The sequence below is a fragment of the Cryptotermes secundus genome, unplaced genomic scaffold (assembly GCF_002891405.2).
Source record: "Cryptotermes secundus unplaced genomic scaffold, Csec_1.0 scaffold285, whole genome shotgun sequence".
Classification (NCBI taxonomy): Eukaryota; Metazoa; Arthropoda; class Insecta; order Blattodea; family Kalotermitidae; genus Cryptotermes; species Cryptotermes secundus.
In genome coordinates, this window is record NW_019744410.1 from 52,167 (window position 1) to 73,644 (window position 21,478).

General features: G+C 36.6%; 2 protein-coding genes across 2 annotated transcripts in view; one reads left to right on the forward strand and one right to left on the reverse strand.

Annotated features, from left to right (window-relative positions):
- LOC111874702 (60S ribosomal protein L11) overlaps nucleotides 1–2,390 on the reverse strand; it is a 4,219-nt gene extending 1,829 nt beyond the window's left edge. The window contains exons 1-5 of the mRNA XM_023870423.1: nucleotides 2,305–2,390; nucleotides 1,888–2,037; nucleotides 1,507–1,656; nucleotides 1,113–1,260; nucleotides 148–242 (exon numbers count right to left, since the gene is read on the reverse strand). Of these exons, the coding sequence (XP_023726191.1) occupies nucleotides 148–242; nucleotides 1,113–1,260; nucleotides 1,507–1,656; nucleotides 1,888–2,037; nucleotides 2,305–2,310 (549 nt within the window). The 5' untranslated portion in view covers nucleotides 2,311–2,390. The remainder of the gene's footprint in view (nucleotides 1–147; nucleotides 243–1,112; nucleotides 1,261–1,506; nucleotides 1,657–1,887; nucleotides 2,038–2,304) is intronic.
- Nucleotides 2,391–2,443: 53 nt separating this feature from the next.
- Nucleotides 2,444–20,987, forward strand: LOC111874701 (dynein regulatory complex protein 1). Its single transcript, XM_023870422.2, has 15 exons — nucleotides 2,444–2,583; nucleotides 3,807–3,927; nucleotides 5,144–5,348; nucleotides 6,779–6,972; nucleotides 7,831–8,040; nucleotides 10,634–10,773; nucleotides 11,802–12,018; nucleotides 12,642–12,783; nucleotides 13,418–13,629; nucleotides 14,041–14,180; nucleotides 14,634–14,800; nucleotides 16,123–16,246; nucleotides 18,932–19,110; nucleotides 20,300–20,388; nucleotides 20,723–20,987. The coding sequence occupies exons 1-15, from the start codon at nucleotides 2,465–2,467 to the stop codon at nucleotides 20,846–20,848; spliced, it is 2,385 nt and encodes a 794-aa protein (XP_023726190.1). The 5' UTR covers nucleotides 2,444–2,464; the 3' UTR covers nucleotides 20,849–20,987.
- Nucleotides 20,988–21,478: the final 491 nt, after the last annotated feature.

Below are 21,478 nucleotides of genomic sequence, written 5' to 3' on the forward strand. Positions count from 1 at the left end.
AGTGCTCTTAGCATAGAATTCAAATAATTTTTAAAATACAACTCTGTGCACATTTCACTGGAACAGACCACCACCCAAAGTAAGGTCTGCGAACAGATCCACAAGTCAGCTTTCGCTGTAATAAACCATTAAATTAGCGACACAGACCTTCTGTTGGAACCACTTCATAGCATCTTCCTTGGTCAGGCGATGCTGGAAACCAACCATGCCAGTCTTCCGCCGCCTGTAAGCCACATTGAAACCTGAAACATTTGACTGTGATTAGAAAATCATCTCTCATAGGAGACAATGACTGAATTGCAAATCCACTGAACTTGGCTGCTCAATGCAGATCACCTGATTTTGTGCCAGCTACATCATCCTTTTGTTGTCCACTGCCTGCTTGGTTTCAAAAATGGCAATCTACACTTCATGCTCTGAGATTTCAGGTTATTGTGGCAATAAGTATTAAAATTATGGTCCTCTTGCATGTGGCACCACATGGTTTGGTAGATGGGTATCAATATTTCAGAGAAATCTGTTGCCTCTACCTACCAAACCACACAGCCAACTATCCCATATCATAATCTTCATACTTCACATCACATGTCAGCATTCAATGTTCTACACTCTGTGCAAACTTATGGCAGCATATATTCAACATTTCCTGTTTCACCCCTTTAGTAACATGCCCAGTAAGTGCGTGGGCATGGGTTGCAATAAAGTGAGTTTTACTTTAGCACACTTTTACTAAGTAAAACCTCAAAATATGGGTCATACTTGAACAAGAGTGCATCCTTACTTTTTGATACACAGAATTGTTTATAGAACCTATACACCATTGTTCCAATGTAATATAGCAAAATCTAGAATGACAAAACATCAAACACAGCCTTTTTTAATCTAGTTCATTTCCATCTTACTAGTTGGAATAAACACTACACAAATGAAACTTTAAAATTCTGAAATGCACCAATGTGTAGAATTAACACTAAATACTCAGCAGTCTAAAAATTAAAATAAACACCCCATTAAACAATTTGAAATATTAAAGAGCAACACCATGAAAACAATAAGTGGAACTTCCACAACATTCCTTGCAATATTATCACCCTAAATAAAAACTGAATTACCTGGTCGACCCAGCACAACATAGAAATCAAGACCATAGATTCCAACACTGGGGTCATACTTGATACCCAAGTCAATGTGTTCTTGGATGCCAAATCCAAAGTTGCCCGTGTCAGAAAAATTGTCTTTCCTCAATTCATATTCTCGGACCTGATAAAAAGAAGTTCAAACTGTAAAAGTTTAATAATTACAAATCACTGGACAAAATATACATCAAGAATATCCTTACCCACCTGCATTATAAGGGGAAGACCCCATATTGTGCATCCATAAACTAGAATTTAACAATAAATATTGCTTACGATGAGAAACAGGTGGGGCGGCTGAAAAAGTAGAGCAGGACTGCAAAGACTGAATTCTACCAAATAAAGAGTTCAAACAGAAATCTGTTATCACCTTCAACCCTCGCTCCAAAATCTCTTCTGCCTTGGCACCTCGAACAGTGCAGTGAACAGCAATCTTCTCATTACGGCGGATGCCAAATGACCTGACAGTGTATCTTGCTTTAGAAAATACAGGCTGTTGCCCAGTTAGGGATTCTAGCACCTGAAAACAACTCAACAACTTTATTCTGAATATTTATTTAACTTTTTGTTTCTTGAATATAGTAACAGTATTTTCTGTTCCTTCCCATTTGCATCACACCCAAAGAACAAAGTATGATGTAGGTTGGGTAGAATTTACTTTTGCACATTTTGACTAAGCAACATCATTAGTCTGATATCACTTGGTACCGAATTATGTGCATATATTTACAAACAAACTAAAGTTATTTACCTTCGCAGCTCGTGTCAGTCTATCACCAGACTCGCCAACACAAATATTAAGGCAGAGTTTGCGAATGCGGACCTCCCGCATTGGATTCTTGCTTTTATCATTTGGTTCCTTACGAGGCTTCTTGGCTTTCGTAGGTTCCACTTTCTTGTCCTGAAGAAGGGAATATTAGGTTACATTCAACACTCATAGTTCAATACAGAATCTCCTCACATCACGTAGTGATGCATGTTCGAACTTGCACATGGCTTAGAAGCTACATCAATGTAGCCGAAAACATTCATTTTCTTGAGTGGCTTATATTATGACACTGCAATTATACCAGCAATCTTATTTTCATTAAAAAGAATCTTATATATACATAAACACCTACGATGATTACAAATTTACAACATTACATATAAGACTACCAAAACTTACAGCCATCGTGTACCGATCAGAGGAAACGCAAAGCCTTATGGTAGCAGAAATAAACACTAGACCTGTTTCCGTGTTTTGTTGATACGTCGTCTGCTAATTCGCACGTATTTGAAAGTTAGTTAATTGTGACCAAATTTACAGCAATAACAAATCCATAAAAATGAAGGAAGCTGCGAAAGTTGGAGAAACGGCTGAGTTCCAGACAACTTCCCTAGATTCTAAAGAACGAAAACTTGTCCGGCGGTTGAGAATTCAGAGAAGACTACAGAAAGCACAGCAGTAAGCTTGTCAATCAATATCTGAGCTAAAAATTAACGTATGGAACAAACGGTAGAGTAATATACAGAGGATCTGACACAGCGCTGGTCGTTAACGCTTTTATGTGACGCCACACTTGTTGTAAACTTCAGGCATGAATTACACAAATTATATAGATGTATGAAGTAAGGCAGTATAGAACGGCCGAAGTCCACAAAAAATTTCGGAGGAACGCACTGCCCCCATCTTCAGGGTTGAAGAGTAAGCCAGGTAAGAAACCAGCAAGAGGCAGGCTCTCCTTTCAACCTGCTTCTTGGTGGGCTTATTTTTCAACCTTGAGTATGGAAGCAGTGTGTTCCTACTAAATTTGCGCCCTTTAGGGTAAAAGATAAGAAAAAGGTAAAGTTGTCCCTGTTTACCTAATTAAGCACTACGCCATGAAGACGTATGGGGGAGTGGATGTATAAATCCACATATTTCTTGAGGTGAGTGGTCACCTTCACGCTCCAGCTGCTTCACCCCCAGGGAAAGAACCCCCAGTGCCCATTGGATAGGAGGCTGGGTGGACCCCAGAGCCTGTCTGGATAACATGGAGAAGTGAAAATTCTTGCCCTCACCGGGACTCGTACTCCGACCTCATGGTCATCCAACCCGTAGCCATTTGCTATACTAACTGTGCTATAACACCATGTAGTCCGTGGAAAGTTAACCAACATTTCAAAGGAAAACGCCCACTCTGTCTTCAGGGTCAAAGAATAAGTCAAGCAAGGGAACAGCGTGAAGCACGTAGCAAGCTTCTTGCTTGGCTTATTCTTTGACCCTGAGGATGGAAGCGGATGTTCTTCCGAAACGTCGGTTGATTTTCAACGGACTATACAGCGTTTTATCCCGTATGATAGAATTCTTCATAAACACTGCTGTGAGAACCTCAAACATTATATAGTTGAATTTCCTTACTGTCTATACAATACATGTTGGGGACAACAGATCAGTGTTTATTGCAGAGTGACTTTAATGAAAATTTTTTACCTCTGCATTACCAACACAAAAATACCCTCTAGATCCCTCTCTAATGGGAAAGCACTATAAGTTCTCCTTTCCTTATTTACTCATTTGTAAAGGTCATTTGTTTTCTCAAGCTTTTTTGTAATATGAATTGTACCTTCTGAAACTGAGAGTTTTAAAAATATTTCTATTTAATATGATGATATACCAGTAAAGATTAAATCTGCTGGATGTTGCAGACAGCAGCACACTGACGTGTGCCAGGAGCATGAAGACATGGATAACAAGACCATGCTGGAGAAACAATTAGAGAGTAGCGAGAACCAGCTGGAAAAATTGCTATTGGAAGGGAAGGAATTGGTGAGATTTGGGGTTGACAAATATACATACTATATACAATATTACATCAATTAGGAATATATTTTTGAGAAAAAACTTGTATACTGTAAGCTACAGTATCTCCATTTTCACGGGTATGATATTTCATGTGCTTAATTGGGCACCATGCTTTGAAGATGCATGGCGAGTGGTGATATAGTGTCATATGTTCTTAATCTTGACACTAGATGGGTAGGTGAGTGGTCAGCCTCAGGCCCAGGAAACTTAAGTTCTGGGGAAGAAGCCGTTAATATCCATTAAATAGGAGGTTGGTTGACCCATAGTCAATGTTGACGCTGTGGAGAATCTTTCCTTGCTGGAAACTGATCCCCAGTTGATCATCCACAGCCCAAAGCCTAGTCTCTATACTGAGGGAGCTCTCCTGGCTCCCTCTTCATGGCCCAGGCCTTAAGTCTGTTCTGTCTCAAAAGCAGCTGAGTTAAAGTATCAATATAATTTAATAAAAACTTCTTACATTTCAGAGACTGGCTACACCTCATTTCAGTAATATATCACAAAAACAGACTGACTTCTAGTGTATATCACTCAAGATTTGCTACATTTACATCAGACATTAAGTTATGTCTGCGGTAATGGAACAGTTCTGCATTTTTCACTTGGTCACAAATTCCAGAAACTTCTTATATTGCTTTAAAAAATGAAAATTTCTTTACTTCAAGACGTCATAGACTTCAATTTATATTACTGTGACACAATTTTAATGCAAGCACAAGAGCAAATACATTTTATTTATTATGATAAAAGTAGGCCAAACAAAGGTCGTTATGATTTTGAACAAAATTGCGTTAAAACATAAACTCTGTTATCTAGAAATTATATAGATTTTATAAATGCAAAATACAGAAATTCAATTGCAGCCCCTACCTATTATTTTCTTCTCACCACAATCTGTGAAAAGATTGAATGTGGCAACCTTGACGTCTCGCAATACTATGGGCCTTCACGGCCTCTTACAGAGATAGCTTTACCTGTTATTTTGAATTTTAGTTTTATTTGTATGTAAGCATATAGAAAATGTTTGAGAAAAAATACAGAAATGATAATAATATCAAAACAATTCATGATAACAGAAGAATTGGCATTGCAAAATGAATAAAGGAACTGGGATATCTGATTTATAACTACTGATATGTAAAATATAAAGCTTCTTCTTCATAATATATTTTTCCATATTCAGGTAACAAATGTTCGCATAGCAACTGATGCTCGTGAGGTAAGTCGAAGGAAAGATGAAGTTGCTGCAAAGGAAAAACGTCTCAAGAGACTGGAAGATCAAACAAGGGAGAGTGCAGAAAAATTCAATGAAGTAAATTCTAGGTGGAAAGTCATCTTAGAGTCAAGTGATCCTCTGGATCTACATCATAATATAGAAGAACAGAGAGGTAACTAGGCACGAGTTTCCTTGTTAATTTCTACGGGCACCAAAAGATTGTACAAACAGGGAACTCATATGTATTTACAGCTTCTATTTTAAATGCATACTGATATGATCAGTAATTAATGGTATTAATGGACAGCAATTTACTGCAGTATTATGCAGTTAGCTTTGTAACATAACATAAATCTGCACTAAATGAATCTCAAGGCAGAGATATTCCAAACAGCAATATCACATTAAAAAAAAAATGTATATACATGTGTGTAAACTATATCAGTAATAACATCCAAAATATCTGTATTCACATATCTTATGAGAAAAAATACAGGAATTTAACATTCTTTGATTATTCACAGGGCTAGTTTGAGAGCACAGTTGAACCAATCAGCCACCTAGGCTGGTACGTTTCAAAAAGCTCTTCCTCTTTAGTTTTGTTAAATGAAAATTAATTTATACTAACACGTTGTTGACCGGCCTCCGTAGTCTAGAGGTAACATTCCCACCTCATGACTCGTGGTACGCGGGTTCAAATACCCGGCGGAGGTCGTCAAATTTTTAAGGGCGGAAATTTCAGGGAACAAGTCCTCTGGAGGGACTTTAAGCTGTGTGTCCCGTGTCATAAATCTACGGCATGTAAAAGAACCCCATATCCCCAAAAGGGATCACTGAGCCAAAATTCAGGACGTTCCCCACCCAACAATAGCCTCTAAGGCCTCTGATAGATGGGGGAAGCATTATAGACACCGCTAAGCAAGTGGCTGAACTCGCTTGCTCGGCGGGACTGATGGTACGCACCATTTATCGGTAGGGTAAAGAGACTGGTAGAATATCATAGAGGGAAGCGCAATAGATCAAACTGGTCGCGGTGCATGGGGAAACCCACCCTCTCTAAATAACTGACTAACTAACTAACATGTTGTTGATATCATGAAGATCAACTGGCATTAAACTAAGCATATAATTTTTAAGAATTAAAACAGTGATGATAGTCCTTTTCACAGTGTCTGGGAAATTCAATATTATTAGCTGCGGAGAAGGTAAAGAAAAAAGGTAATGCTGTCCTTGTAATGGGCCATGGAGGCCCCTAAATTTTCTAGACAGTTGGCTCACATGTGGAGGTGAGGCTGTTAGCCTTATGTGCCAGCCACCCTTTACCCCAGGAAGATTCCTGGTGCTAGTTTCTGTTAGAGGTTGATTTGACTCCAGGGTCATGTTGCAGCTGGATGGATTAGTTCAATCAAAAAATCCAGTGACCTCATCAGGAATCAAACCAGCGACCATCCAGCTTATAGCATAGTGCCTCAACCAACAACACTGAAATTTTCAGAAAATTAATCTGTTTTTAACTGATGGGGAGTGGGGGTTCTTCTCTTCCCACCTGGGGTGGCATTTAGTCTTGCCCATGCCAAAATCTTGTGTACTTGCATTTTACAGTGAAATGTGCAGAGCTTATTGCACAGAAGGACAAGCTCATCAAGGAGCTGAGGGAGGAACTGAAATTGGCAGATGATATGTTTGATAAAGATCAAGAAAAGCAAAAGGAAGATTTCTGGCTCCTGGCAGAGAGGATAGACAATCAAGTAAAAATGATGAGAAACGTTTATAAGGATGAGCTGAAGCTCATTGAGGTAAGGGAAGTTATTACAAAAACAATATATGTTGGTTAGATGTTTGATTATTTATAACACTGTATCAACTACTGAGATTATAGCACTGAATGAGATGTGGCAGGATGGTTGTGGACAGTCAATCAGTGGGATCAGAAATTGAGACTTGGACTATAGGTATTTGCTAAAATCACAGTATCCTCAGGATGACCAGTCTAGAATTGGATTCATCCCGGAGACGACTCAGATGTGTTACAGCTGTGCCATCCAGCTTCATAATAAAAAAGCCAGTAGTAGGAGGCAATAGTGCAGAGTATGCCAACTCAATCCCAAATAGGATAAAGGTAAAGTAACAGTGTCCCCATGCTTAATCTGTTAAGTATCATACCATGAAGAAAAATAGAGGTGTGGAAGTATAGGTCCACAATTTTTATGTCAGCACTAGCTGCAGGTGAGTGGTCAGCTTCATCCCAGGTGAAAGAGCCCTCCAGTACTCATTGGATTTGAGGATGGGTGGGGCCCAAAGCCAGTCTGGATGCTGTGCAGCAGACAGAAATCCCTTGTCCCTATTGGAAATCAAACCGCAGCCACCCAGCACATAGCCCATTGCTATACTGACTGAGCTAACCCGGCTCCTGTGTCAGATGGGGAAAGATTTTTTTCAGCTCATATTATGATTTTCATTACATGACCGAGTACCAGTGATGATGCTGGGGGTAGAATATAAAAATCCCTGCCCTTGCCTGGAATCAAACGCCTCCCAGATCCTACCTCATCATTACATTCATACATTATTGGGAGCTAAGATCTGCAATTGAGACAAGTCAATTAGTTCTATAATACTGATATGTGAACGTGTGTGCACCTGTCTGTTTCTAGGAAGTGATTGAACTTGAGCACAATGAGCTGATGAAGGTGAGCAACAGCAAGTGGGAGGCCCTGTACAAGGAACATGAGAAGCTTGAGATAAAGCATATGGAGAAGAAGTTCCAAGCAGTTAACAGACATGAGGATGAGATATGCAGAATATCTGTGGAACATCATGAGAAGTTCAGAGAGGTTAAGCTCAAGCTGCAGACAGACATACAGGTTTGGTTAATGCACAACTATGTAGATGTATAGCTGGCTGATGAAAGTACGTGGATGTAAGTGAATGTTGACAGAAGTTGAATGGTCCAGAAATCATTGATTTGTTCTTTAAAGTTGGATAAGATGTTTTAAAGGTATGAGTGCATTACTGGACAATGTTTTAACATTATTTGGATAGTTGTGTTTACCTTGCACAACATTAGAGATATTACTTAACCTGATTTTCAGAAGAGAGGTGATAGTCCACAGAGATATTGGCTTTTAAGATAACTAAGAAAAACACAATATTTCGGAAACTGGATCTGTTTCCGTCCTCAGGTGAGGGAAAACACTTACTCCGTTGGGTCCCTTAAAAAGAGCTAGCCTCAATCACTGGACAACCAATTCAGAGTCAGAGTCAGAGTCAGAGTCACGTTGCAACTGACGGTCAGTCAGTCTGTCTGTCTTGGTGTCGAGCCCCAGCTGGGGCTCATGACCAGATATTTCTTTTGAATGAAAGTTACTGTCTTGTCTATGTTTAGCGCCCTCTCTGACGAGAGGTCGGGTCTGTCATTTGTTAGTCAGTCTGTAGTATTTTGTCATTGTCTGTATTTACACATATTTACAGTATACCTATTTCTTGTATAAATGTACAATATTTACACGGCCTCTCAGTCCAGGCTAGGTACAGCAGATTATGCCCTTTTATATATATATATAAATAAATATCCTAGTAGTATTAGCTATCACGGGAGTCTAGTCACTTGAAGGGTCGTATGCCTGACCGCCGCCAAGTTTAAGCCTCTTATACTTTGGACAACCAATTCCACAAAACACAAAGGTTATAAACACCTGAGACCAGGCTAAGTCCATGAGAGCTAATAAGAAAAATATACATTACAAATTGTTCCAAACATGCACAAGCGTGGAACCAAGAGAGACAGAGCTGAAAAAATTTGTCACAAAACCAAACCACTAACCAGGTCCATAAATACATGGGATGGCATGGAAAGGAGAACTAGTAAAAAAAAAATTAAGCTCTCTTGCAGACTAAAAAGCAACAGGATCAAAAGTTCTGTGACACCTATTCTGTTGGGTCCCTTTAAAGAGCCAACATCACTCACTGTTCCACCAATTTCACAAAACACAAAGGTTATAAATACCTGAGACCAGGCTAAGTCCATGAGAGCTAATAAGAAAAATATACATTACAAATTGTTCCAAATACGTACAAGCGTGGAACCAAGATAGACAGAGCTGTAGAAATTTGTCACAAAACCAAACTAATAACCAGGTCCATGACCCCACGGCATGGAATAGAAAGGAGAACTAGTGAAAAACTAATAGTGTCTAACTAGCTTCAACAATGGAGTAAATCGTGTCTATCTAATTTAGAACCTAACAGAAATCAATAAAAACATATATCACGTCATACAGATCTATGTGAATTGGTGACTACATTGCTGATAATGGGGATCCAAATGGGAGAAAAGTCCAAACTGGGTTGGCTAAGCATGCCATATGGCATGCTTGGGGCCCAACAGAATAGGCGTTTCCCCTCACCTGAGGACGGAAACAGATCCAGTTTCCGAAACATTGCGTTTTTCTTAGTAATCTTAAAACCAGGACCATGGATAAAGTCCGAAAACCCAATATCTCTGTGTGTTGTGCACCATCGTCAGAATCCTATAGTAACTAGAGGTGATAAGCGTTTGAGTCATTAAACTATAGCTATATTCAACACTGTGTGAGTAACGTTTAATAGGTACACAGTAGTGTAGTTGGTTGACGCACTATGATACAAGCTGGAAGATCGCAGGTTCAAGTCCCAATGAGGCGGAATTTTTCAATTTACATAATCCTTCCAACCACACTACGGCCCAGGTGTCGACTCAGCCTCTAACAGAAATGAGTACCAGGAATCTTCTGGGGGGGTAAAGGGCGGCCAACGTGCAAGGCTGACAACCTTACCAACATCTGTGAACTGATTGTCTAAAGAAAGTGTGGGAGCCTTGATGTCTCAAAACCCAGTGGGTCTTCACAGCCTGTTGCAGGGATAGCTTTATCTTTTTTTTTTAATATGCATACACTTTTGGAGTTAGCTTAACTCACCTCTTTAGGTGACTAGGTCTCATTTTACAGCCAGATATTTCTTTCTTTCTTTCTTATATTTGTGGCATCAGGTTGTATCAAACCTAGAACCCTCTGAACATTATTCATATCCAAGAGTCATATTCAAAAAGTTACAGGTTTGAACCTAATTACTGACACCAATACCAAAAAAATATAAATATCTGTCAGTACAGTAACAGTTATTACCAACCCACACTATATGGGAGGTCACTTCTAACCATCCAGTTACGAATTCCTATTGGAATAAGTGGTGATCACTGCTCCAGTGATTGAGACTAGCTCTTTCTAACGGGCCCAACTGAGCAGGTTTATCCTTCCCTACCCACCTGAAGACAGAGACAGATCCAGTCTCCGAAACGTCGTGGTCTTTTGTCTTTTACATACCAGACGATGGATGAAGTCCAAAAGAAGCCAAAAGAAGTACAGTATACACCATCATCAGAATCCTTTCAAGTCTATCTGTATTGAACTATGTTTTCAGGTGCTGCAACAGGAGCTGCAAATTGTGAAGACACAATGCTTCATGAACAGTGTGAAACTTGACTACAATTTACAAGTGCTTAAGAAGCGGGAAGAGGAAAACCTCATTGTACGAGCGCAGCAGAAACGCAGAATCAACAGGTGCACTGGATTCTGTCTATATTGTGCCCTTACTAATTTCTGTTACATGTACAGATAAACTGCCTGTAAATCAAAAAGCATAACCTTGAAAACATGATACTCTTGATATAAAGAGATGACAAATTTCTGAGCAGATAAAGTAATCCAATGATTTGAAAGAACATGTATCATCTTTTGAAAATTGCAAGAAACTCACAGGGTTGAATTTTCAAATTTATAAACAACCTACTTTAGAGCATTTCAAATCGCTGTTAGAAAAGTACAATTAAAAGAGTGTAAACCCCTGGTGTCTTATATTTCTATGACGTTAAAATTGTAGAAGTTATATAGGTCAGATATCATGGTGATTAAGGAGTAACTAATTGTGGAGAGGGCAGTCCTTCAAGGCATAATCTAAAGAAAAAGCTTTTAGACTTAGTAGTCAATTCCCTAATCAGGATGCAAGCTAAATATCTTTTTAACACAAATAAAGTATATTACAGAAAAACTGAGCAGGCTTAGCTCTTAATGCTGTCATCTGGATTAAAAAATGTTCCTCAATTCTCTCCTATAGCACATGTCACAGAAGAAGAGAGAGAGAAACCACTAGGTTCTAAAGTCTTTCAGGCACACTTTAAATTACTATTATCAAGTCTTTGTCAACAGCTAGGGTTCATTTTTTTCTGAAAACTTTTACAGTATGCAGCCAATACGATTTTCTTTTTATCAGAGGGTACTGTATAGTGCACAAGAGATATGTGAAAAATTACAAATTTTCCAGGCTAGCGTTTTCTTATAAACTGTGAGAAAGAGCATGTTGAAACACAAATAGCTGCAATATAAACATGAAAGCACATTGTGCTGATATTTTTTAATATGCTAAAAAGCCAGGTTCAGAGGAAAAGCTGTACAGTCAAAAACCTGACCTTGGAAAACATGAATGGTCAAGCCCACTGTAGCCAGTACAATTTTAAAATATCTGTTCACAAATTTTGTTTAACATTGTCCTGAGTTACAAATATGTTAATGATCTAAATACTTCTTCTTAGACTTCAAGATGTGGTGACTGATCTGAAAAAGAAAATAGCTGCGACAGAGAAGTCAACAAAAACAGAGTCTGCACGGTTGACAGAGGAGGTGGAAAGGCTGCACCATAATATATTTGACATAGAAGGCAAGGCTGACCATTTTGCAGAGATGAATGACAGGAAGTATCAGCAGGTGTGGAATCTCAACAGAGATACTGCCAAGAAACTGCTGGACAAGGTGAGGTTCACTGAATTCCTTAATTTCTTAATTTAGGTAGTTTACAAAAGTGAAGGAAGATAAGTCAGAAATTTAAATCAATCAGATTTGACAAGATAATCTACTGACACCTGAGCAGAGACTTGTACAAATACCTGTTTTTAAAATTCAAAATTGAAAATGTTTTTCTATGTAATCAGTGAACCGAGCTGAATAAATCTTTTTGTACACATACTCAGGCATGTGAGTTTCATTCAAATTCACAGAGACAGACACAAGTTCTTTCCAGAACATAATTTTCTTCCACTATCCAGTATATGAGTAAAGTACAGTCCCTGCCAACAGAGAGATACACAAAAATTAATGACAACTGATCAAATGTAGTGTACATTCTACAGAAAAGAAATCAACCACATAGTAACATATGAAGTATATCAGAAGTTGTAACATGTGTTTTACATTAAAAATTAAAATGCATTGTCCCATGAAAATATTAAATTAGGTTTTCAATATGTACCCTGTCTATAAACATACAAAATGTAGAAAAAATAGAAAATACAGAAAACATTTTTCTTATTTCAATCGTGATAGGGCAGGAAGCACTTTCTTATGTAAAGGATCTTTATAACTTTATTGTGTTTCAGATATTGGACATTGATCGCATATTGCATGAGCAACAACTCGGACTGGAATGGACCTGTCCTGATTTGTGCCCGCTGTATCAGGAAGACCTGTCATCACATTGCTCTGCCATGCAGGTCGTTGCAGATGTGTCTCCTAAGAAAGGTGAGATAAAAAAAATTGCTGTCATCTGCAATTGGATGTGACACCATGTACTCTACAAGATGATTACCAATGTTTCAAAGGAACCTGCTGCCTCCAACTTCAGGACAGAGAGTAGTAAGCCAAGCATGATTATTTTTACTAACATTGCTAATGATTTACCATAAAATATGTTGTCACATTCCAGAAAGCAGTAGTCTTCATAGAACCTGAAGACAAATGCTGGAGTTGTTGAAAGGTATAAGGAGGACTGTAGCTGAATTGAACTCAATTTTTCCTTTTTTTTCTTTTTAGTTTTCTATCTCCTCCTGCAAGTCAGCATAACATGGCACTTATATTAATAATTCTTCTGTAAAAAGTGTGGACAATAAATTATGAATCTATAGGAAGTGGGAGAGGAATATACTAGGACCTGTAAAATTTTTTGGTCTCCTCTAAGGGGTTTACATTAGCATTTCCTAACTATGGCATCCACTCTTTCCACAAGCAACACATTCATTTTTTTCATTCTAATGCATTGGGCTACTTTTGTCCTCTGAGATGTGCTCACCATTGCTCATATTATTCCTAACATTACTGATACGTGTGGTTCCTTATTTAGAAAAGAATAATACACATTCTATGTGGTTTATTTAAGATGCTCATGACACAGAGAGTGGAACACGACCATTTGGATTCCCAATGACAAAAGAAGTGGAAACAGTGCATGCGGAGGACGTGTCAGTATGGAAAATCCTCAAATTGGTGGCCGACAATTCAGATTTTCTTGCTGAAAAACAACTCAAGGATCTACTTGAACCATATACTGACAAGGAGAAGATGCTCGTAAAAATTGACAGTGTTTTTACTGTAAGCTATAGACAATAATGTCAACTTTGTTTATTTCTCTTATATGTCTGCATTATAAACACAGTAAATCTAACAATTTAAGGTTGTATGACTTAGTCATTTATCTTCACACAAGACTTCTACTATGATATTTAACAATACATAATAACTGGTCACCAGAACCTTAAAGATTTGTCATGGAAATAACTTCAACGACAAGCAGCGGTCACTGATTCGGTATATTTCACTTGTGGACTACAGGCAACGGAGTTTGTTTTTTATGTACTACCTTTCAACGTACAACAAAGTATCTTATTTAAAGTTTACAGACTGAATGAATCATAGTATCTTGTAGAATGCGGGGTGAGTTCATAAATGTCTACTAATAAGGATTTATGGAAATTGTGAACAATATATGTAGATGTATTTCAGATTCTGGGAGTAAACACTGAAGCAGAGATATTGATGTTAAAGAAATGCTTCCTACCATATGCAAAGTGCAGCGTGTGTTCCACACAACAGGAAGAGAGGGCGACCACCATATTTAAGGGCTCCCATTCATCCCTTGGCAGGTGTGTGGCCTGCACTTTAATTTGTCTGTAAGACTGTTAAGAACTTCTCCATTGACATAGTCAACATTGTTACCTCCAGATTATAAAATTTCTGTACTATTGCAATGGGTAGACTCAATTAGAGATTTACTTTTTCCTGACATTTTTTAATTAGTGGTACAATACTCATACATAATTTATTTGTAAATAGCAATGATATTATAACCAAAATATGCATGAATCAAACGACCACTTATTATAACAAATATGTAAATTTTAATTCTTCTTCTAAATAATTCCATTCTAAGTTGTATTTGTATATCTCCTAATGAGAAATGGCATTTCCTGTAATCAGAGAGGAAATAGGATTCTTGTATTACTATTCTCAGTTTACTGCTAATTTCAATGGCCTATTCTCTAGTTTCTTTACAAAACAGGGAAAGGAGGTTAAGATTTATCCTGATATGTTAACAGCACATCAACTCCTGGAAACACAGATACTGCAATGGCAGGTTTGGTACCGGATACCAACAACAAATTTGGTGTCGAGTCTGCAGAAGAGGATGAACAGCTCCATGACATGGACATTACAGCAACTGAAGTCACTTCTACCCCTCCCACATCCATTGCTGACATTACAGGTAACATTATCAGCACTCTGCCCCTTTCTCCGCTGATAAACTGTACCAAGGGCACAGATATCATGGATGGTGCAAAATACTTTGTATGCAATTTGATTTACATATTTTAATAAAATTTAACCACAGTCAAATAAAAAATGTGTACTCCTTTACTCTAAAATAACTCATTTTATACAGTTGATGAACTTTTGGAGCATACAGCAAATAATTAAGTTACAGTGTTTGTTTAGCTTTGTATTATCTTTCAGCTTTGTTTTTTTTGTGTTATGCTTGTGACCAGTTTCATGTCCATTGTATTTTGGACTTGTGAAATGTGAAATATATGTATGTAGTCTTACTGAAATAATATGCAAAGATACTGTATCCCATTCACAAAAACTTTTCATGTAAATTTTAACTGTGTTTAAAACGTGTGCTGACTCACTCTCACTTTTTAGGTCCATACTGAAATTTATGGATTTAATTTATTTGTGGAAAGCACAATTACAGCCCAATTACATGAACCATAAATTAAATATATAATAAAAAAGGTCATACAAAATATTAGTACATGACATGCATGTAAAATTTAGATCCCCAAGTAGAGATCTATAACTTTTATAATATATTTTTGATGCTGTGCATATTTAAGATAAAATATGAAAAAAGTAATTATGCAAAATACTAAAGAATGCATTACCAATTTTCATGAACTGAATCATGATTTGCATATAGGTTAAATTACATATGAATAACTCATTCAGCAAGAATAGTCAAAACTGAAGAATTAGATTACAATGAAGAAATAACATACAGAAATTTGAATATATACCTTTCATTTTACTGGACACAGTCATATGTCTGCAAATTATCCATCAATTAGCAACTCCTATCAGTGATTATGAAGAACTCACCATTGGAAAATGTAATAAGGAATAATAAGAATGTATCTGACTCAATTATCATAAGTATTCTCCTGGGGACTGGCTGTTATGATTGGGATTCTTGTGTTTTTGCTTGCTCCTTCTAGGAAAATTAAAAAACAATACTTGAAATAAATCCGTACTTTGTCCCATATACCTCCTGAGTCATCATTCAAAACTGTACTACCATTTTTCATTTAATACTACACAACTAAAATATAAAAGAATTCCAACCTAAAAACCCATATTTAATCACACTGTGTTTCTGCGCTTACTGCGTGTACTTGTATTGGCTGTGCATCCTGTGGTGTACTTCCATGAATACCCCTTCACTCAGTTATAGCAGACACCCTGTCTTCCCTATTTGTCTGTTATAATGAGGGTTTGTTGCATTCTATTATTCATGATATGTACTTTCAGATAAACTTCACTTCATACACAGCAAACCAGATTGTCCTGACACACATTCACTTGTCATTGATCCTGTGTTTGTATTGAAAGTTCTACGAGATTTTGTCACCAAATTTTCTGCAGAAGAATACAGGTCAGTACATGGTATGTCAGGTAAATACTTGTTACTTGGTGATACAGAAGAAAGAGCACATCATGACAGGTATATTGGAATTTTGGGGAAATATCATAGCTGTCCTTCAAATTTCCTTCCATTTATATGGAGTAATATGAACTGTGGAATAAATAATGAAGAACTGCATATAAACTGATTACAGCAGCTTTGTAAATACAGGTGTTCATCGAGTGCATGTAAGATGTAACTTCTAAGAAAAATTCCAAAAAATCACATGAGAACCTTCGCCAAAAAGAAAAAATTACATGTACACAAGCATTTCAAGGTCATGTGTAAGCATAGGATACCTGCAATTTATAAAGATGCACAGGGACTACATGGACAGATAACATATTATATCTAAATATATGAAGTCCTACCATAAGTGCGAACAGAATCAATTCAAATCAGTTAAATTTCAGGGTGTTAATTTGAGCTTTTTCAATAGAATTCCATGTTGTAAAATACTAGCAGACTGCAACGTGTGTTCTTTGAATGAAAGTTTAGTATTCCTGGAGCATTCATTCATATGAAACTAAATAAGCCATATGTCTGAAAGGAAAAATGTAAAGAAAAAATTTGGACTCCTTGAGATTCCACAATTAAACAGATTTGTACAGCATTATAATCATTCACTTGGATTAGTAATGATAATAATGTTGGTATATCACTTATTTTATTCATTCACTCACTTATTTACATTCCATGGATCCTTACATGGCTGGAAGACCAGTGGATATAGAAATAGTCAAAAACAAGACAAATCCCATCAATCATATAGATAAAAATTAATTATACTTAATCCATAACAATTACACATGTTCTCCAAGACAAATCACAATGAGTAAATCTTTAAACAGTCATAAAATATATATGTAAAAGCATTCAACATTCTAATACAAAACAAGACTACAATAATCAAACATAAACATATACTACTAGGCATCCAGCGTATAACAGACCAAGATCATCAATTAATATTGAAGTTAAAATATTCTTCCAATGAGTAAGTTGAATTTAAAAGTAGAAATCTTTTTAAAGCAAATCTAAATTGTTTCGTGTCATGAGCTAGAAGAAAGATTATTAAAAACCTTGATTCCAAAATAGCATGTTCCTCTTTGAAATACTACTCTTAAATTACATATTGGATAATGGAAATTGTTATTGTGTCTTATATTAATGCTATGAATCTCAGAGTTACATTTAAACTGTTCCCGTTTTTAACCATAAATAACGAGAGAAATTATGCATGGTGATTGGAGGGACAAAATTTTCAGTTTCCTAAATAACTCCCTGCAAGAGTCTCTACTTCTAGAATTAGTAATAATTTTAATTACCCTTTCCTGTAACCTAAAAATATTAATACTATGGGGAGAACTGCCCAAGAAAATTATACCATAAGTCATAACAGAATGAAAATATGAGAAATAAATCATTCTTATTGTTTCCTGTGACATTTAAGGTTTAACAGCCCTGATTGCATAAGAGGCCAGACCTAATTTGGACATAAGCCAGTCGACATGTCCTTTCCATGACAACATAATGTCGATAATTAATCCAAGAAATTTTGTGTTACTAAATAGCAATCTGATAGTTACGATAGTCAATATGCATATCCACTGGATAGCCAAAAATTTTATAAAATATGTTTTAATGAAATTTAGTGTCAATGAATTAGCTTTAAACCAATCATTTATGTTTTTAAATATTTCAATAATGTTGTTTTCATAATCTAAAGGGCTGGAATTCATGATAATTATGCTAGTGTCATCTGCAGAAGGAACAGGTTTGGATTTTCTAATTATAATGTCTAGCAAGTCATTTATATATAAAAGAAACAATAAAAGTTCTAGAATCGATCCCTGGGGAACACCATTAATAACTTTGCCCCATCCAGAATGAATAGGCCAATTATTGATTACAACTCTCTATTATCTATCTTTGAGGTAGGATTTTACCAGTACATTGGCCTTACCAACTGTTCCATAAAATTCCAGTTTAGACAGTAAAACGTCATAAATGACAAAATCAAAAGCTTTCTTCAAATCACACAAAATGCCACCAACTAATATTTGTTACTCAGCACATTTAATATTTCATTAATCGATTTATACGAGACCATTTCAGTAGATGAATTACTTCTAAAACCACATTGTTCATTTGCTATTATGTTGTTACTTATTATATGTTCGTGCAGTCTTGCATATATATAACATTTTCATCAACTTTTGAAAAGGACGTCAGTAATGATATCGATCTGTCATATTAGTTTTATCTCCATTTTTAAACAATGGTTTTATTTTTTAATATTTCAACTGAGTAGGGAAGACACCAGTTGAAAGAGATCTGTTACAAACATAAGTTAATGGGGAGCTAATTAAAATTCTAACTGAAATTTCATCAAACCTATTAGAACTTTTGGTTTTAAAGACTTACTGTACTTAGACAAAGATCTTCTTAAACACAGTTCTCCAGAAGGTATGAAGTGCAACACACACTAGACATCACCAGGACTCATACCAGACTGTATCAGTGCCATGACAGTGGGACTTTACCTGCAACCCATCAATATCATTAAAAATCCATCTGTATAAGCACCATGGCTGAATTTAAAACAATGCAAGATGAGGAAAAGAGGTACAGTTTTCTTATACGTTTTTGCAGACATCTCACAAATCTGACATCCAGCTTCTCAGCGAAGCACAGTACATTGTGCCGCCTCATTTCAACACAAGATGTTGCCAACTTTTGGACAAAATTCCGTGAGATATTCTCTCCAGAGCGAGAAAAACTGTGGGATGGTCTGTTAATAGGACTGCAGAGATACCACTGTATTCTGGAAGGTATGTCCTGAAGCATATTTTTATATAGCAATGAAAATTAATGTTAATTCATATATTTCATACTGGTAGTCATGGGTTCAACCTGGTTTATGGTCTTACCTACACTATCAAACAAAATGAAAATTGTGAAGAAAATATCTAGGACAAAAATAATTCTAGCAATTAAAATCTTATAATCTATATTCATGTGGATACTGGAAGCACTGACACAAATCAAAACCTGATGAAATCCAAAGCACCATAAATGTCTAATTCTATGCTGGGGCTGAAACCATGTCCAGATACTTGCATGTAAACTGTACATTGTGGCCTGGTCTTCAATAGTAACTGGGTACTAGAGAGAAATTGTCAGCAGTGCCTAGTTAGTGATTTCAACCGATAATTCACTTTATATCAGGTTTGAACATTTCAGAGATTTCCTTTTAAATATATAAAGTATATATAATTTAAGTAAACCAGAAATGTTTGCATTCAAATTGTAAAGATTTTCAATTTAAAGAAGTGTAAAATAATGTTCAATAATGTTGAGCTAAAAGCCTGGACTTGAACTATAGCCAGAGATCAGAAGAGGTAAATTTTGAATATTTCATGGTAAAGCAGATATATAGATCCACATTTTCTTGACCTTGGCAGTAGTTGGAGGTGAGTAGTCAGCTTCACACCCAGGAAAAGAACTCCCGGCATCCACTGGATAGGAGGCTGGGCGGGTCCCAGAGCTGATATGGACTACATGGAGAAAATAAATTTTTTTACCCTATCGGCTCTTGAACTCTGACCCCTCAGTTGTCCAGACCATAGCCAGTTGTTATACCAACTGCACTATCCCAGCTCCTGAACATTTTACAGTATAACAATTTAATACAACTCAAGATAGTAAAACTGACAATCATACAGAAAAGCTGTAAGAAAGATGATGCGTCCATGAGACACCTCTTTCCACTTTGTAGATATGAGGAGTGAGTAATTCAATAGATTGTCTGATTAGTTCAAACTGATTATCAGTCACAATGTAAGATTTCCTCCAACCACAAACACAATATGACATTTTTTATGTACATGGTGGGTAATTTACACAAGTTCAGCGTTTTCATCATACTTATATTTACTTTATATTTCTGTTATTATGACAGGAAATACCTTGTTCTTTGCAGTTCTTATACAGTACAATTCATAATTCTTTCATGTTTAGACCGCCATAAACTGAATGTGAAGACTGAAAAACTTAGACAGCAGAATGCTGACCTGAGACGGCTTCTGCATTTCTACATCCAGAACCCTGTAAGTAAGGAAATTTGGAAATAGTCCCATGTAGGTGATTTCTTTCTATGTACATGTATTTTAAAAATTATGATAATGTAGATTTTAACATTAATTTTATTTCACACTTTACTGGCTTATTGGCTCCAATACTGAATTACTTTGGTTACTCTTCTGTCCAGCCTTGTACATATTAAATGCTACATATACAGGAACTCTGATTCTTCCAGCAATTTTCTAAAAAGTCGGCACAGATGAATTTCAGATCATCTCTAAAATACATGGACATATGTATACAAATTTTTCTTAAAGTTGTGTATTCTTTGTTAATATTATGAACTTCTCTGATCTTTAGGAAAATGAATCCATGTTCTTGTCATCATGGGAACGTCTTAAACCCATCTCAAGAAATGGTCTCCAAAGGAAGAGCAAAATTAAGTTTGCAAGAGCAACTACAAGCATTGGCAGAAAGTCTACATAGAGGCAAGAGCTATCTTGTGAATCCAATACGCTCACAGCTACATCATTTTTTGTGTAACTAACTAACATCATGGAGCAAAGCCCTTCTTGAGAAGCCGCCAATTGTGTAGCTATTCAAGACTTTTCCAACAATTTATGGAACTCCAAGGTTCATTAGTGTTCACAAGAGCCCTTCACTGGTCCCTATCCTGAGACAGATCGATCAAGTCCATATCACCCCATCTCATATCTCTAAGATCTATTTTAATATTATTCATCCACCTATGTCTTGGTCTTCCATGTGGTTTCTTTCCTCCTGGCTTTCCCACCAATATCCTATATGAGGCCTAACAATAAAGTTCGCGAACTCGCCACTGTGCTTGTTGTGGCAACAGTGAACAGAAACCTCAGTATGGTTTGATGACGTTGGCATATCAGCGTATCACAGCTATGTTGTTGATCTATGGCAGTCTCTTTCTGAGTTGTGTCTATTATTGTCTGAGTGTGTTTTGGTGTGCTGTCATGAGAATATCGAAGCCTGAATTAGAGCAATGAGAAGAAATTAAACTTCTTGTTAAACTTCGCAAAAGTGGGAGTAAACTCAGATATATGTTCCGTGAAAGTGAAGAAAACAGCAGTTAACAAGTGGATG

Bases quoted from the DNA above. Each gene is read 5' to 3' on its own strand.
- LOC111874701 (XM_023870422.2), top strand. From the start codon at position 2,465: ATGAAGGAAGCTGCGAAAGTTGGAGAAACGGCTGAGTTCCAGACAACT. The intron at 6,973-7,830 runs GTAAGGGAAGTT...GTCTGTTTCTAG, and splicing joins ATGAGCTGAAGCTCATTGAG to GAAGTGATTGAACTTGAGCA. The intron at 12,019-12,641 runs GTGAGGTTCACT...ATTGTGTTTCAG, and splicing joins CCAAGAAACTGCTGGACAAG to ATATTGGACATTGATCGCAT.